Genomic DNA, 18,105 nt, shown 5'->3' on the forward strand with positions numbered 1-18,105 from the left:
TAATGTCAAACTTGTAAAGTTTATTATATATATTTTTTTTAAATCGAAAGAGGTCAATGTAATTTATCCCATTTTATTTGTTGGAGCATTTTAGAAAATATATGAAATTAGTATATAAGATTAAACTATTGATAAATTAGTGAGGATTCTTTAGATACAATTTTGGATTATTAAGAACACATAATTAAAAAAATGGTAGTAGCTCATGAATTTTTTAAATCTCAAGACAAATATTAAAGCCTATTTTTGGTCTTTTAGACAATTGGGGCTCTAAAATAAATAGACCATAGACAATGGGCTAAGATTAAGCTATCTAACTTTTTTGTTTTTTGTTTTTTGTTTTTTGTTTTTTTTTTTTTTTAACTTTCTAATTTTAGCCAAACCAACCACGAATACATATGACAGGAGGGTTTGTAATTCGATGTTAGGTCTTGTTCAGGAGCAAGTTAAATTTGTCAAAAAGTTAATATATTCTTTTTATTTTTTTACACGCTATTTTGTAAAAAGTAAAAGAGAAAAAAAAAAATCAATTTTTTTACACGCTTTTTTGGTTTTTTTAGCTAAAATAATTCTAAAAAATAAAATAGACTAAAATAGTCAATAAGACAAAATGTCATATCAAACCCATAATCATTTCACTTTTTATCCCACAAACATTACATCTAACTACAAAAAAATTTAACTATCTTTCTAAACACAAAAATTTTAACCTCTTAAAATAACTAAAAACTAAAATAGTTTACTAAAATAGCAACTTCTCAAACAACCGTAAAGAAACAACAATAGCCAAGAAGTCATTATCAGATGACGTTTCCAGAAATCCTAAATAACTCCTAATTTTGTATCCCATCCAATTGATACCATATATAAAAATAAAAATAAATAAAAAATAAGAGTGAAATTAGCTGGTTTGGTATTCTAAATTCTTGGCAAAATTCACCCACCTAATTGGTTCTCCCCAAAGTAGTAGATCCCACTTAAAGCAGTAGATTTAAGTGGGTGAACAAAATCACATTTGCCTATCAGAGTATTAAAAATTGACTTGTAAGAACTAATCAAGTGAGTGAAAAAACCAAACTCGCCTATCAAAGTGCAAAAAAAAGGACTTACAATTATAATCTTTTCACTATGAGAATAATTCCCAACACAAAAAAAGGAAGAGTAGCACAACTATATTTTTAAAAAAAAAAATTTCAAGTCACATTCTTAAATAACGTTTAACATTTAATTTTTTAGTTTTTGACATCGTGGTCATTACAAAAGCCTAGGATTTGTTAATCCCAAATGGACAGGAGGCTGAAGAAAAAATTGAAAAATGAGTAAAGAAAAAAAAAAAACTGAGAAGAAATGAAATGATCTAGGTAAGAACAAGAGTCTTGCCAAGAATCAGGTCATCTGTTGAGAAATCAGCCTCTTTCCTGAATGTTCCTCTACCAAAGTCTAGGTTGTAGGAGTCGGCGAGACCTCCCACCAAGTCAAATTCTGGTTTCCAACCAAGCTCACTCTTTGCCTTGTCAACCGATGCAAAGAAATGCTGCACAATTTTATCATGAAAAATTATGATATTGTTAGGAATAAGAGTGTAATATAATAAACAGACGATCCTCTTTATTCCTAAGAAAATCATCTGCCATCTACAATACAACCAAGACTGTCTCATCAACAAAATCTTGACAACATATCCAAGAGCATAAGGCCATGTTTGTTTGGGCGGACTGGATTAATATTCTCATGACTAATAGTCCTAGGACTACGAATCCGTTGGATTATGTATCCTATTTTAACTAATAGCCAAGTTTAAAATAATTAGTCCGTACTTCAATTATTTAACCTTCAATTATTTAACCAAACATCGGATTAATAATTTTATTGGACTATTAGTCTAATCCCAAGCTCATGTCCACCCAAACAAACATGGCCTAAGTGTGTTCAATGAAGCTCTCTTCACCAAAAATTTGGATGCAAGTCATCAATAATTTTGCTTCAATATGAGAAGAAATATTAACTCTCTGTTACCAAACCTTCTTGCTGTGACTTTTAAATGTGATGACAATATATGATCACAATGATATTGATAGAAAACAACAACTATGAGTAGTCTTTTCTTCATATTAAATTATGATAAAATGTTTCATTTTTCAATGTTTTTCAGCAGAACTTTCATTCAAAATATTTATCATTAAAGGAGGGAGTCCCACGGTAAAGGTTACAGATAAGTTGTTTTCATGAAAGCATAAAAGTCCTAATGTTGTGTTTGATTGGGGGATTTGAGGAGGGATTTGGAAAGGAAAAGGGAAAAGTTAGGTGAAATGAATAAAATATACATATATTTCACCTAATTTCACACATTTTTTCCCTTTCCCTTTCCCTTTCCCTTTCCAAATCCTTTCCCAAATCCCCCAACCAAACACACCGGAAATGAATTTCTGCCTTCCAGAACTAAAGGAACCCTATCTAAAAATTCCAAATTGTCTTTATGTAGTGAATAATATCTTATAAATGAGACATTTCTTAATAATTTCATGTAACCAACAATGGAACTGTAATTTATGCATCAGACATACCTGGTCACGGAAGGGAAATGATTTCTTTTTACCAAAATCAAACTCCTTCGGGTTATAGTGAATAATCTCAGGCTCAGGGAATCCAGCAGCCTGTAGGAAATACATCAGTAGTGACTTCATCTTTCAATAAATTATGTTATATTTATTGCTATAGAGATATATATTGGCAAAATACCTTTGCGCATGCCTTTGCTAATCCATCGAATGTGACGTATTTGTCTCCAGAGATGTTGAATACTTGCTTGCTGGCTTTTTCATTACCAAGAACTTGAATAAAAGCCATTGCCAAATCCTGAGATTTTTTCAACTCAATTGTATTAGAGATGTTTTATAAAACAATAAAACATAAAAAGTCGGTGATTATGTGATGCTGGCCAGGGGTGTTTGGCCAGTTTTGAAGCAAATTAAAAGTGTATAGACACTGAACTTTGAATTGATTTCCAAAGCAATCACAGATTTCTTTCCGGGGGAAAAAAAGCGAAGCAGAATGAACACAGTGCAACCTTAACATTTCACTACTCAAAACAGCTCTTTACAACTTACCCCAACAAAGAAGTCGTTCCAGTTTTTTGATTAAGTTATGCAATCACTCACTATGTTAGTGACAGAAATGTTTGAAGTTCACACCAAATACTTTTTGTAGTCTAAAGAGAAAAATAGATATAAATTTACATTATTTTTTTGATCATTGAATTCCAAGTTATTTTATTTAAAATTATAGTGTATTTCATATATGTCTAAGTGTTAGACGAGTGTTTTGTCAGGTCATGTTGTTGTCCGACATGACACTTTACCTTCTTAAAAGTGTCTATGCTTCTTAACATATAACATTAGGATATTGAATTGCGAAAAATAAATTTCCTACCTTTACATGCCCAAGCTGGGTTATTTGTATTCCTGAGCTGGGAACTGGAATCGGTCGACCTGCTTTCAACCGGTGGAAGAACCACTCTTCAACAGGATTGTAGTTCAGTGGACCATAGATGTAGACTGGTCTTATAGAAGTCCAATTAACATCCCTTAATTTCAATAAGCTCTCAGTCTCAAGCTTTCCCTTATGCCTGCTCTTTGGATCAACTGCATCGGTCTACCACAAGGCACCAAGGAGTAAGAAGTAAAAGAAAAGTGTATGAACAAAGGGTTGAGAACTTGTTATGTGAGAGTAGGGACCAGACCGTCTTATATAGTGTGTTATCCTTAAGAGTAATTCCATCATGGACTCATAGGTTGTGTTTCGATCATGGATTTTTGTAAATATTTGCGGAAGGAAAAGAAAAGAAAAGGGAAATCTGAAATAAAATTAGCTTCTATTGCATTCACATTTCCCTCCACATTTCCTTTCCCTACACAAATCTCTACGCAAATCCAAAATCTAAACAGACACTTATCACAAGTATCTTACACCACGGCCAAGGTGTAACTAAGGTGCACCATAATCCCATGTAAATCCGATCGCTAGCCGTCAGATGGGTTGACCAGTATGCCTTCGTTTGACGGAGCAACAACCAATCCAGTTTTTCACAAAACAAAAATAATTGACAGATTGGCCCATAATGAGAGAAAATTCTAACAAACTGACCTCAAAATGTGGTAAAAGATCGGATTTGAGATAAACACCAGCTGAAGAGCAGTATATGTACCTGAGATGCAGCAGAATTTTAAATTACTATTGGAAAAAGAAAAGCATCAATTTCAGTAATCTGTCTGAGCGTAGGGCAGTGCTCCCAATCATAGATCTCATATTTTTCCATGGAACTAATTATGCTGCCCTTTGGAGATGCCAAAACCATGCAAATTGATGCTTCTTTATCTCACCTCTTATGCTTATCTTGCTCAATTTAACTTTCAAATATTTTTGTGCATCTGAAAAGAGGCCAACAAGATTGAGAGATGTGTTTTAACGGCAGAAAAATTCAAAATGATGTCCACTTTGATCATTTTCTACTAGGTATGATGTACTTTTGTCCCTTCAAATTTTGAAAATATTTCTTTTAGAATTTTTTAGATTCTTAACCAGGAGCAGAACCAAAAGAAGACCAAAACTAAATGCTTGATGACAAATACCAAAGCACAATCCACCCTCATCATCTGACATAATTGCATATCTTGTGAAATTGGATATCATATTTGAGATTAGACCATTCATAGCTTACTGTTCTAGATTCGGTAATGCATCCAAAATGGGCGCCACCTCTTCTGCCTCTCTTCCTGAAGATATGCCAAAGACATTCATTAAAAGAAACTTAAAATACAAAAGAAAATAAACATTATATCTTTCGTCCAGATAGAACCAAAAGAAAATTCTTTAATTGTAGTAATGGAAGGGAAGTACACATTGTGTGAATTGCATAAGGAGCAAAAAGTTATTGCAATGCATACCATTAATATCATAAACAACATCAAAGCCTTCAACTGAGAGATTGGCTTTCACAAATTCAAAGTCCTTCCTGTCTCCTTTCAAGTGCAAGATCTACACTTAGAATACAATATTTCATTCCTCAACAAAGAAAAATATGAAACTGATCAAAAAGGCCAATAGAATTTTCCAGTGTATATGTCATAATTAATAACCTTGGAAGAAAAATCAGCATAATCCTTCTCTGATTCACCAGGCAATTGTTGGGTGATGGGAGCTTTTCCTCTTGTGAACAAAGTCACCTGCATTTTGACATAAAATTTGTTTATTAAAAAGTCAAAGACGTCATCAACTATAAATCTGTGTAGTAATTTGTCGACCCGATTTTAATTGCATGCCATAAGGTAGCAAAGATGGTTAAGAAAGTTAAAACAATTGGGAAAAGAAAATCAGTACATGTAAATGTTAAAATGTAAAGAGAAGAGTTCATACCTGGTGGCCTTCTTTTACAAGAAGTCTTGACAAAAACACACCAATAAACCGAGTCCCTCCCATTATCAGGATTTTCTTGGCACTTGATGCTGAAACGTGTAACGCTCCTTTTGATTGCCATACCTTTCTTTTATACTACATGAGATATGGATATTAATAAATTAAGAAATACATAAATTGCTAGAAACATTGAGTAAGACATGTGCAGTGTGTGTGATTCTCAACTCCTATAACAAAAATCAGCCAGATCTTGCATTCGGAAGCAGAAATTTTTTCTTCTAAAACACGCCAACAAATGATGCCTAAATAAGCCAACTAATTTGTTTGCTAATAAAACTGATGAGAGGCATTAACTTCATTAAGTTTTGAATAAATGTGCACATCACATAGAACAAACTCATCGTGCTCTTGATAGGCAAAATTATGTATCACTGTCAGTCACCAATCTTAGATCATGATGGGTTTTGCTTTTCTCCTAAATCAAACAAAACCAAACCAAACCAAATGAAATTAAGCCTTGTTTCTCAATCAAGTGGGGTATTTGAATATATTTTCGTCATTTTTCTTTGTCAAAGGCTATATTCTCAGTTAGATTAAACAAATTCGTATGCCTTACATTTTCATATGTGGTGATCACATCCACCTTCCTTATGGTTACATCTATAGGTTTTCATTGTTCATGACCAAACCATCTGTCCTATTATGCTAATTTTAATGCCTTTGTTTTTTCTTTTCTTTTCTTTTTTAAGGTGCTGATTATACTCAATTGCCTAAAGCTGAACTCAACATGTGAAAGAGTGTAGTAATGGTTCAATTGGCTAATATGAGATGCTTACAATTTGACCCAGTTAACCCCACTTAGTGATTTACCCAAGCATTTCAGTTAAACTCATTTGGGTTCAACAGTTGAAACATTAAATAAAAACACAGAGAGGCACACACAATAGTTCTACCAAACTAGATTGGGAGGAGAGAGAGGGGTACCTGAATAGAGGTGTTCAATCTGATGCCATTGAAATCAGAGAGAGAAGAAGGAAGGAGAGAGAGAGAAGGTTGTTTGTGCTGGAGCACCACAAGCCTAGCCATGATGCCTCCTCTCCTTTGGAGGTAGTTGTTGATGATGATGAATGTTTTGAAACTGAAATTTGAAGGGTTGTGAGGCTGCTAACCATCTCTTGTTTCTTAATTTTTTGGCTGTCTCTCATTCTTACAATTAGGATAAGACAGTGACCCACTCATCAGCCACTCCTCCAAACTTCCTTGTTATAACTTGTATCCCCCACCCCACACATTTGATCACAACAGCCTCTCATTCTAACAAAAGCTATTATGCCTCTCCTTCTGTTCCTGGTTAAAAAGACTATTATACCCACACTCCCACTAGTCCTCTTAGGGCCCCTTTTGGAAGAAAGAAAAAACAAAGATTGCTATACGTATTCCTACAAAACTGAAGGTATAATAGAAAAAAGGGATTTGGTAAAAATCTTTTGATAATAAAACTTAAATACATTAACAAAGTCTTAAGAAAAAAAAAATTGAAAAGTTCAACATATAATACTATTATCAAAATATATTTATTGAGTAATTTAATATTTTAAATTTTAAATTTTAAAATAATATAACTTTTGATTTAAATGTCGATTTTTAATAAAATTAATATTTTTAGAATCCTTTTATCAAGATCTATCAAATATAATCTATGTTGACTATGAAATTCTTAAAAAATAAAAAAATAAAAAAATTTATCAAAATTGACATAAATAGTAACATGTTACTCTATTTTACAGTAACATGTTACTCTAATTTACATTAACATTTTATTGCTACAAAAAATAGAGTACATATTAAATGAACTAATAAAAAATACACATACACATACACAATGTGGGGACGTATTTTGTGAAATAACAGCATGTGGACAAGGTGATACCGGAGTGTCAGCCGGAGTGCCATGTGTCTTGGTCATGACGTTAAGGTAATCTCGGCTAGGGCGAGGTTATCTACGGAGATACAGAAATTTGAGATGAGTGGATAAGGGACAGGAGTCCTAGAATTGAGGATGATCTTAGTCTGGATAAAGATAAAGCTCTTAGGGAATTTATCATAGTCTAGCTGGGAGTCCAAAATAAGTATTGAGCCAAAGTTCATTGAAGCTAGGCTTCTACAGGGATCAAGTTAGTGCTGGCTATAAAAGTAAGGCAACTTCGTGGGTCTAAGGTATGCTTTTTATACTCTGTCTAATGAGTTTAGCACTATTGGCTATCTTTGGAGGATAATTATTGACTTGATCGGCGGAGTGCCCCTGGGTGGACGAATCACTGCCGAACTCTTATCTTTCTGTGACAGGTTGTTCGGGCTTAATCTATTCTGCCGGTGCTCTCCTGCTGAGTATTTCCTATTTGGTTGTGTGGTCAAAAATCAACACCCACAATTTGGCACTGTCTGTGGGAACGTAAAAAGAATAGATGGCCAACAACGGGCAGAAAGAAAAGGTCGGGGACGATATCCCTAGTGGAAGTGGCAAACACACCGATCCTAATGTAGAGGAAGAGAATTGTGATGAACAACCCCGGGAACAAAATCCCGGGAAAATAACGTCGGCCAAGAAGGAGACGTACCAAAGAAGGCAAGCTGAGGCGAGTATTACAACGAAAGCGACCTCCAAGTATAGAAAGATAGATACCTGAGGAAGGATGGCGAGATGAATGGGATGGCAAACAAATTGGCAAACCTACAATCGGTTGTCAACTTCATGATGCAGAACAACGTCATGCAGCCACCGTTGCCATTGGAGGACACGCCGATTCTAGAGGCCTAGAACGATGCCCAAAAAGGCGGGCAGAAAGCAATCCCTGCATTTCCTCAACATGACAAGGCAAAGGAGCATTTGCATCGGCCTTCACGGAAGGTCGGGCGAGGAGAATTGATGAGAGGAGAGTCTCAGAAGATACCACGTGCCAAGGAAACTTATGTCAAGAAACATCAGCATATTCAAGGGAAAGAGCTTTGTTTTAACACGATGAATGAAGGGAGGTCCAAGAGGACTCATAACGACACCAGGAGCAACGCACCAAAAAGACTGAAATCCGTTGACAGCCGAGCTCCTGGATGGACTAAGAAGGATTTGAGGGACTACCTCCAGAGGAAGCGACAAGATGCCGAGATCACATCTCCGGTCGAGCCGAGAACGCCATTCTCAGTAGAATTGGATAAGTTTGAAGACCCAAAACGGTTCCACATGCTGAGATTCCAGATATACGAAAATAAGTCCGATCCTAACTTTTACATCGGCTTATATTTGAACTCAATGGCACTATATACCGGGAACGAACCGTTGCTTTGCAAGGTGTTCCCCTCATCCTTTGGGAACAGAATGAGAGGCTTGTCTCAAAGACAGTTTCCCACTCCTTAAGATCGATTAATTAATGGATTTCCCTTCAGGGCATGGAAGGATGAGCTTTCTGGATGCTTACAGGGGGTACCATCAAATAGCAATGTACCCCCCTGATAAGGAGAAGACTGTATTTATCACTCTAAAAGGGCTATATTGCTACAGAGTGATGTCTTTCGGGTTGAAAAATGCAGGAGCAACCCACAAGAGATTGGTGACCAAGATGTTCAGACATCTGATTGGCAAAACAGTAGAAGTATACATTAATGACATGGTCGTGAAGACCAAAGAACTTGAGAATCATCTGGCCAACTTGAAGGCAGTTTTCAACATCCTTAGAACATATCGACTCCGACTCAATGCTTCAAAATGTGCATTTGGAGTTGGGATCTGGTAAGTTCTTAGGATACTTGGTTACCATAAGGGGCATTGAGGCAAGCCCATATCAAATTAAGGCTATCTTGGACTTGAAAAGTCCAACGTCGGCAAAACAAGTACAGATGTTAACAGGAAGGGCCGCAACCCTCAATAGGTTTATAAGCAGAAATTCAGATAAATGTAAACTATTTTTTAGTTTATTAAAGAAAGCCACAAATTTTTTGTGGACAGAGAAGTGCGAAGTCGCCTTGGCCGACTTGAAAAAATACCTGACTATAGCTCCAGTTCTCTCAAATCCAGTACCTGGAGATGACCTATTCCTATACTTGGCAGTTTCGGAGCACACGGTGAGTGCAGTGATAACCAGAAAAGAGAAGGGAGAACCAAGGACAGTATACTATGTGAGTAAAACCCTAGTAGGCATACAGACCAGGTACTTGCCCCTGGAGAAATTGACACTGGCTTTAGTGATGGCTTCCAAAAAGCTGAATCATTACTTCCAAGCCCACAAGATTGTGGTATTGACTGAGCATCCCTTGAAGTCCCTTTTACAACAAAGAGATTTGACAGGTAAAGTAACCAGATGGACAGTAGTATTCGGCCAATATGACCTAGAATTTAGGCTCAGAACAGTAATTAAGGGCCAGGTTTTGGCTGAATTTGTGGCCGAATTCACACCTGGTGCCATCCCACATCGGGCTCCGGTGAGCCGCGGCTTAGGGTATCTGGGGGAATAAGAAGAGACCCAGCTAAGAATGAAAAACCCCACAGCAGAGTAGAAGAAAGAAGATAAACTCAAGCCCTGCGATATTTACATCATCGACTCCTTCCACTTGTTTGTCGATGGGAGTTCAAACCATCAAGGAACAGGGGCAAGAGTAGTACTAGTATCGCCAAATGGGCGAATGTAAGAACAATCTATTTGTTTGGGGTTTAAGGCCTCAAACAATGAAGCAAAATATGAAGCACTGATCGTAGGATTGAAATTGGCAGCAGTAATGGAAGCCGACGAGGTGGTAGTCTTCTGTGGCTCCCAGCTTATTGTGAACCAGGCAACATGCAAGTATGCAGCCCGAGATGAAAGAATGATAGCTTATGTAAAAGAGGTTTTCAAATTACTAGCCTTATTTCAGGATTGCAGACTACAGCAAGTTAACCGAGATAACAACAGCCATGCCGATGCCCTGGCTAGTGTAATGAAATCAGGGGAGGCAAGGACAATAATGGTTGATTATTTGTCAGGCCCAAGTGTGGAACCACTAATCACAAAGTATGAAGCAATATGTATGGAGATGGGTCCAAGTTGGATGGACGCAATAATAATGTTCCTTAGAGATGGAAAGCTGCCAGATGACCAAAAAGAGACACACAAGACCAGACTGAAGTCGGCGTGGTTTAGCCTAACAACAGAATGACATCTCTATAAAAGGTCTTTTACTGGTCATCTTTTGAGATGTGTGCATCCCTCATAAGTTGAAGACTTCTTGTATGAAATACATGAAGGAATATGTGGAAGCCACACTAAAGGTAAATCACTTGCTTATAGAGCCACTACTCAAGGGTACTGGTGGCCCTACATGCATAAGGATGCTAAAGCCTACGTCAAAAAGTGTAAAAAATGTCAAAGGTTCACCCCTTTAATACATCAACCAGCAACAGATCTAAACCCAGTATCCAACCCTTGGCCATTTTCCCTGTAGGGGCATGGATCTTGTTGGACAACTGCCCCAAGTAACTAGGCAAAGGAAGTTTCTGCTGGTAGTAACTGATTACTTCACAAAGTGGGTAGAAGCTAAACCCCTTGCAAAGATTTGGGATATTGATGTGAAGAACTTCATATAGAAGAACATTATTGTCACGACCCAAACCCGTCCCTGTAGGTTTAGCACCGTAACCGGCCAGTAATCTGTGGATTACCAAAGGCCTCTGAAGAGATTAGCAAATAATAAGGGGCTGCGGAAGCAATAATACAAAATAGACAAAGTCCAATGAGCTATGATAACGTACATGGGACAGAACATTTCAAAACTTATTTATATATACATAAACATGCCAGTCCAGATACACAATATTCACAAGGTATTTACAGAATGTACTTCCCAAGACCTGACTTCACAGAGCATACATAAAGACTAGCACGATTACAAAAGCAGCCATGGCTTTAGGCTTCGTTCGGAACCTCCTCGGGAGGCACAACAGTTGGCTGACAAAAACAAAACAAAAAGCCATCAACTCTAGCCCTAGTCATATGCTGGTTCACCTACATACATAATATAAACTGTGAGCGAAGCCCAGTGAATAATAATAGAGTAAAGGGTTTGAATGAATGAGTTCGTACAGGTTCAGAAATCATAATTTAGATTTGTATCAAATTCATCATTTGTCCAGATCATATACAGACAGAAATCATAAGTCATGATTAAGTTTACGTGATACATCCATTAGTATTAACAGAATAGAACAGAACGTATACACGTGAGGTTACGAATAACCAGTTCCATGAAGGAACCTCCGGATCCGGGTAACAGAACAAAATAGAAGTTGAGCCCCCGTGACAGTGCCTCCGGTACGGGTAACAGAGTGCAGACAGAAATAAGTTCCATAAAGGAACCTCCGATACCGGGTAACAGCTAACAGATATCACATCATGCTAAGGATGTCACGAATACATATCAGAAATTAAACAATCATTCATTGTACAGAACATATCATTTCGGAAAACGGATCTTGTTTTATCACACAGAAAGTAGATACAGTTTGAACATAACTTTACTAAATTATTACTCACAGTTGGCCTTGAAACAGACAGACGGAGCAGATTGATCACACAACACACGACACGTGACGTACATAACATATAACAGATACACACTTGAAACACACATTCTAATTGTACAAAACTTAATTCGTTGGCTCTTAGTGTGTTTCTAATCTTTAATCCTCAATAAAGGGCCTTAAACATGGCCTAGGAATGCCTAGGATTGAATGAGGATGCAAAAATGCCTTAAAAACCATTTCGAAAATTTTGCTGAAGATAAGGTCCATGCTCGAGTGTGGATTACCCCGCTCGAACGGACTATAAAATCGACAAAAGTACTGGATGCACGATTTTCACGCTCGACGGGTGCTCGACCCCCGCTCGAGCGTGAGACTCAAAGTCTTGCTTGAGCGTGGTTTCCCCTGCTCGAGCGGACTGCAAAACACACAAACTTCTGGGTATACGCATTTCACGCTCGAGCGTAACTATCAACGCTCGAGCGGAAGTGCATGTACTCAGGATTTACGCTCGAGCGTGAAAGTACCCGCTCGAGTGTGGGTCAAATTTCTGGAAAATCCAGATTGACCTCCAAGCATGAAACTCAACCATTAAGCCTTCAAAACTCATTTTTCTGAGCCAATATTTGAGGAAACATATAATAACTCATAAAACAACACGTATTAAAAATCATTTCAAGAAATCATGGCCCAAGAGCAACCCAATTTGTGCAAAATCAACATGAACTCTAAGAACATGTCATTAATACAACATGCAAGAATCTCATTGAATCCAAACCCTCCAAAACATGATCAAACTTGATAATTTGATAGACAACAAGATGAATGACCATAGTGTGAGCGAAATTAACACATGCATGGAAGAAATCTTAGAATTCAAACTCAAAGCATGGAAATTTATGCATGCATGCATGAATTAATCCTCAATTCAACATTTTAACCTAATTCCTAGCTTTAGACACTAATTAACCATGAACCATGCAAGAACTAATCTTAAATTCACTCTTGAAAGGGGAAACTCCTACCTTAAACCTTGAATTCCAAGTCGAGGAGCTCAAATTTGTAAAGCCTCTTCAATTCTCCTAAGTTCCAAGTCAAATCTCTACGTAAATTCTATTTTCTCCTAACTCTCTCTCTCTAGTCAGTTTTGGCCAAGAAAATGGCTGAGGAGATATGCTTCTAAGTGTAATAAGGTGTGATAAGGTTGGTCTCAATTCAAGCCACTAAGTGGCAAAATGGTAGATAAGTCCATCTAATATAATTTAGCTTATTTAATCCAATTGAATCACACCAAATCAAATTTCAACTAAATTTATCATAAAATCACATTAATTCTAATTAACACAAAGATAATGCAATACATATTCAATTTAATTCCGGATTCCTTCTAAATTACTGTTAGGCATAAATAATCATGGTTTAGCATTAATCGGAGGTCGGGGTTATTACAATTATCACTAGGTTTGAGATCCCAAGGGCAATAATAGCAGACAATGGTACGCAATTTGACAGCAAGCTAATCAAAGGTTTTTGTGCAAAGTACAAAATCAAGAACTACTACTCTACTCCAAGTTTCTCCCAGAGTAATGGTCAGGCAAAAGCATCCAATAAGACTGACTATCTTGGATGGGATAAAAAAGAGGCTGGAAACAGCAAAAAGGAAAATGGGTGGAAAAGTTGCCCAATGTTCTCTGGGCATATCTAACTATGTCAAAGAGATCAACTGGGGAGTCTCCATTTGCCATGGCTTATGGCATTGAAGCAGTTATCCCACTAGAAGTCAGCATTCTAGGGATCAGAACCCAGGGAGTGGAAAATGGTACTAGCAAGGCATTTCTAGTCCGAGATCTAGACCCATTGGAGGAAAAAAGAGAGAGAGAGAGCAGTAATTCGGTTGGGGCATACCAGCAACAACTTGTTAAGGCTTACAATAAGAAGGTCGACCTAAGAGAGTTCAAAGTTGGGGACCTTGTGCTAAGGAAAGTGGTCAGCAATAACAAGGATCCTAGGAAAGGCAAGCTAGGCCCAAATTGGGATGGACCTTATAGAATCATCTCGGTCGCCGGCAATAGGGCATATCGGCTTGAGGACAATGATGGCAAAGAGTTGCCAAGACCCTAGAACACTTGCAACTTTTTTATCATTAGATTTTTGTTTATGTCATTAGCCGAAGTAATAATAAAATTTTAGCTCGATTTTTAGATTGAAATTTGTGTGATTGGACTGACCAGTCCTGTGGCGATGTTTTTGATTGAAACATGACGAATAATTTAGACTTATTATATGACAGAGTTGAATTATACTTGCATATAATAGAGTTGAACTAAGTTGGCAATGTTTCTAATTGAAACATGACGAATAACTTAAACTTATTATATGGTAGAGTTGAATTATACTTGCATATAATAAAGTTGAACTAAGTTGGCGATGTTTCTGATTGAAACATGACGAATAACTTAAACTTATCATATGATAGAGTTGAATTATATTTGCATATGATAAAGTTAAACTAAGTTGAAATAACCAAAACTTGCCATGTCGGCAGAGTTAAACTTAAAATTGAAGCAAGTGTACTTAAATCGAATTAACATAGAAGCCAAGGTTGAAACACCTCGGCTAGTCTTTGTTTGAATCTGACTTCGGCGACAGGCTATAAACGCTTAATGTGAACTTAAGTGGAACTTAGGTTCACATTAGGGGGCAGAGAACTGAAGAATGATAAATAAACTTAAGAGTTTGGGACTCATTGAAATTTTCAAAAAAATCTACAAGTTTCAATGGGCTGAACACTTGTCGAAATTTCGAAGAAATTTACAAGTTGGAGTTGGCCGAGGTAACTATATCCGAGATACATATTATCCGAGGTGACCAACCAGGTTGTCAAAACTTGGAAAATGGGTAAAGTCTTAAAAGAAGATAACATATGGAGATACAAAAGAAATACTGAATAACACTTGCAAAAATATTTTTGATATTTTTTAATGTTAACCGAGGTGTGCCAATGGTTGGTCGAGGCAAACAGTCAAGGTTTGTATCTGAGGTATTATACCCCAGAGTTATTACAGTTAAAGGTATACTTTGAAGATATGCAAAAATATTCTAAGCATGAAAGCATGAAAAGCATGAAAGAAAGCAGTAAAGCATACATGAAACAAATATTCAACACTTAGAAGAAAAGAGAAGACTTGCATTCAAAAAAAGGCACTTCGGCCTGGCAAAAGACAACTTATTCGAGGTACAAAAGAGTGCACATCGACCAAACTAAAGCTAACATTGTTCAAAAATAAGAAAGAAAAGTACAAAACAAAGAAGAAATATCCTAAGCGTTAAGATTGGTCTGGGATTGCTCAACCTCGGCTAAGAGAGTCTTGTCGGCCTCGATTGACAACATTGCATTTTTCTCTACCGCTACTTTGACATCTATTTCAAGCAGAGTCTGGTCCAAACTCCTTTCTGCGCACTAGACCTCGGCCTCAAAGGTGGTTGGTTTGGGAGAGACGCCCTTGGAAACCAAGTCATCTTCCTCATCTTGAGTCAAGTTTAGGACTTGCTCATTTAAGGTGAGGAACTTGGCATCAGTGGCAGCTTCCTCCTCCTCTTCGGTATCACCATCCTCGACATCATCATCATCTTCGCTAGAGTCTTTGGGCTCTGAAGGGAAAGACACTTGAAGTTGATTGATGTCTCGGAGGTCAGAGTCCATTAGGAAAGATAACTTGTTAAGTGTCGTCGTCCAACCAAGTTAATAACCTCGGTTGCAAGCCAAGTTGACTTGCCCTTTGTATTGATCTCAGATGGCGGCTTGTCCTTCTTCAAAAGCTTTCTCGTCAGCCGCCTTGACCTCAGCCTTCTTTGAGTCAAAGGCCCCATAAAGTTTAGCTTTTAAATCAACTATCTTGGTCTTGGCAGCCTCAAGATCGGCTCTGGCAGCCTCGGCTTCAGCGTCGGCCTTTTTTGTTTTTTTCTCGACAAATTTTGAGCAGCTTTGGAAGCCTTGGCTTGATCTAGTAGGGCTCGATTATTGACCTCGGCATGATTGAGTGAGGAAAGGAGCTTGGCAGCTTCTTTAGTCTTCTTTGCCAACTCCTTTCTTGTCATCTTAGTCTTGACTGCGTACGAATGAGCCTGCTGGATGGCCTGCAAGAAGTAAAACAGATTAGTGAAATTTGACTAAGTATAGAAAGATTACAAAAGAGTAAAAAAGAGACTTACCAAGACCAAGTGCTGCATCATAAGGGCGAAGTTTTCATATTCATGCAGTTCGGCCATACGGTTCATATCTTCTGGTAAAAGAACAACCATTGACAAGGCTGCACCGACTTCAAGATTCATTGCGCTGTCGCCGGCTATCAGGGGTCTATCATCCACCATGACCTCGGGAGCCCAGGTCATATTGCGAAGGAAGCTGCGGCCACCCTCAAGTTAGTCAGACCTCGGCCTTTTGGGCGGTTGAGAATCGGATGTATCGACCTCGGCTAGCCTTTTCTCGGTGGCCGCTTGACTCTTCTCTACCTCGACCAATTTCAAAATTGGCATAGTGTCCTCAGAGTCAATCTGTGTCACTATGACCATGGCCTTGGCCTTTTTCAATCTTTTCGACTTTGGCTTTGTTTGGGATGGAGAAGACGAGGATTACACCGTCATAACCCCGGGGATATCGGTAAGGAAATCCTCAACAATGGCTCATTTACAGCCCATTTCGTCGGCTATGGAAGTAACTGTTACTTTGGTGCTAAATTGTATTGCTGGAAGAGCAGTTAAAGGAATGGCTGGGTCGTAAGCCGATGCCCCAAAATATCGGCGTTTGCAGCTACGAGTTTTGCCAACAGGGGCAGAGATTAGAGCTCAGCGTCGTCGTTGGCACTGGGCTGGAAGAATAAGTTGAGGGGCAAAAGTAGATGGTTGCTCAGCTAGGTCAAAAGTGGAGGCCTGATCTGGCCTTGGAGATGAAGTTATTGGTGGAGTTGTGGCAGAATGAGGGATCTTACTTTGGCGTAGAACATCGATCAGGGCCAACTTATATGTTGGTATGTAGTTCAGTAGAAGAGGTGCCTTACGCTTCTGCACAGGGAGATCTAACATCCTCTTTAGATCTCGGCTGGGAACGAATGATTGCCGAAATCCCTTCGCCGGTTGAGGAAAAACTGCAGGAAACAAAAAGCAAACATTAGAAGAAATGAATAAACTAGCAAGCCTTAATCAAAATGGAATTTTAGTATGAATGACTAATTCTTACCATTACCCTCTTTAAAAACTGTTTGGCTCAGAGGATAGAGATGAAGGTTGTCATCAGGTGAGAACTCCCAATTGTCTAGGAGGTCGGCTATTAGTTTGAAGGCAGTGGATCTGGGCTTTAGATAGTATATTTAGCCTTTTTCGGACTTGAGGCCACACATGGTACAGCAAAATTGGATGTCGGCTAAAATGATCCTAACTTTTTCTCGGTGTGCTAGTTCAATTATGCCATTGATAACCCGATATGAGTTGATGGCTAACTGCATAGGGTTGAGCTTATAGTAGTGAAGGACCTCCCTAAAGAGAATGTCTACGGGAAACTAAAGTCTACACTCTATAAAGGCTACCACTAGGAAGGACTTGGAATCCCCATCAGGCATGCTCCTCCCTAACCAACCTGAGGTGAACATCGACTGGGATGGAGAACTCTCGACGGAAATACTCTACTTTTTCTGGGGTATCTATTCTCCACCTGAACATACCCATAATGTCGGCTGATGAAGATTATGGCAAAATTTCAAAAAGGAATGCTTGGTGTGGGTTTAAAGACCTTATCTAAAACCCTAATCTGGCAGCTTCTAGGGTTTTTTCAAATCTAAGGGGGGTTTTGGTTCAATTTTTCCTAAGTATGTGATTTCTTTATCAAATCCCAAGCCTAAATCTATATGGAAATAAGAATCAATGGCAAGAATCTAGAAACAAGTCAAAGAAAAATAGAAAATGGCAAGATTCAGAGTCAAGAAAGCAACATTTTTTCAAGAAACACTGAGTGAGTGTGTGCGAATATGCAAGGACCAAGAGCAATGACAAACTTTGTTAAAACGTCAAATTTGTGAACCATACAAAGCGTGTGTGCAAGAATCACAAATAAGTGTGTATAGACACAAGTCTATATCGAAACAGTAACGAATCAC

At 38.0% G+C, this 18,105-nt stretch overlaps 1 protein-coding gene and 1 long non-coding RNA gene across 2 annotated transcripts; one reads left to right on the forward strand and one right to left on the reverse strand.

Moving 5' to 3' along the window:
* Positions 1-1,191: 1,191 nt before the first annotated feature.
* CRB (chloroplast RNA binding protein) lies at positions 1,192-6,752 on the reverse strand. The gene is made up of 10 exons (XM_028244937.2): positions 6,397-6,752; positions 5,413-5,547; positions 5,136-5,222; positions 4,944-5,034; positions 4,718-4,772; positions 4,144-4,204; positions 3,430-3,651; positions 2,740-2,856; positions 2,565-2,654; positions 1,192-1,534 (listed from the first exon to the last, which is right to left on the reverse strand). The coding sequence occupies exons 1-10, from the start codon at positions 6,496-6,498 to the stop codon at positions 1,358-1,360; spliced, it is 1,137 nt and encodes a 378-aa protein (XP_028100738.2). The 5' UTR covers positions 6,499-6,752; the 3' UTR covers positions 1,192-1,357.
* Positions 1,523-2,652, forward strand: LOC145820115 (uncharacterized). Its single transcript, XR_014361101.1, has 2 exons — positions 1,523-1,695; positions 1,925-2,652. It is a non-coding gene; the product is annotated as an uncharacterized LOC145820115 (long non-coding RNA).
* Positions 6,753-18,105: the final 11,353 nt, after the last annotated feature.

This window comes from Camellia sinensis, chromosome 2, assembly GCF_055761805.1.
Source record: "Camellia sinensis isolate YWXY chromosome 2, ASM5576180v1, whole genome shotgun sequence".
In the NCBI taxonomy this organism is placed as follows: Eukaryota; Viridiplantae; Streptophyta; class Magnoliopsida; order Ericales; family Theaceae; genus Camellia; species Camellia sinensis.

Bases quoted from the DNA above. Each gene is read 5' to 3' on its own strand.
- CRB (XM_028244937.2), bottom strand. From the start codon at position 6,498: ATGGCTAGGCTTGTGGTGCTCCAGCACAAACAACCTTCTCTCTCTCTC. The intron at 5,223-5,412 runs GTATGAACTCTT...GTCAAAATGCAG, and splicing joins TTGTAAAAGAAGGCCACCAG to GTGACTTTGTTCACAAGAGG. The intron at 3,652-4,143 runs GTCAGTTTGTTA...GCCTTGTGGTAG, and splicing joins ATCTTTTACCACATTTTGAG to ACCGATGCAGTTGATCCAAA.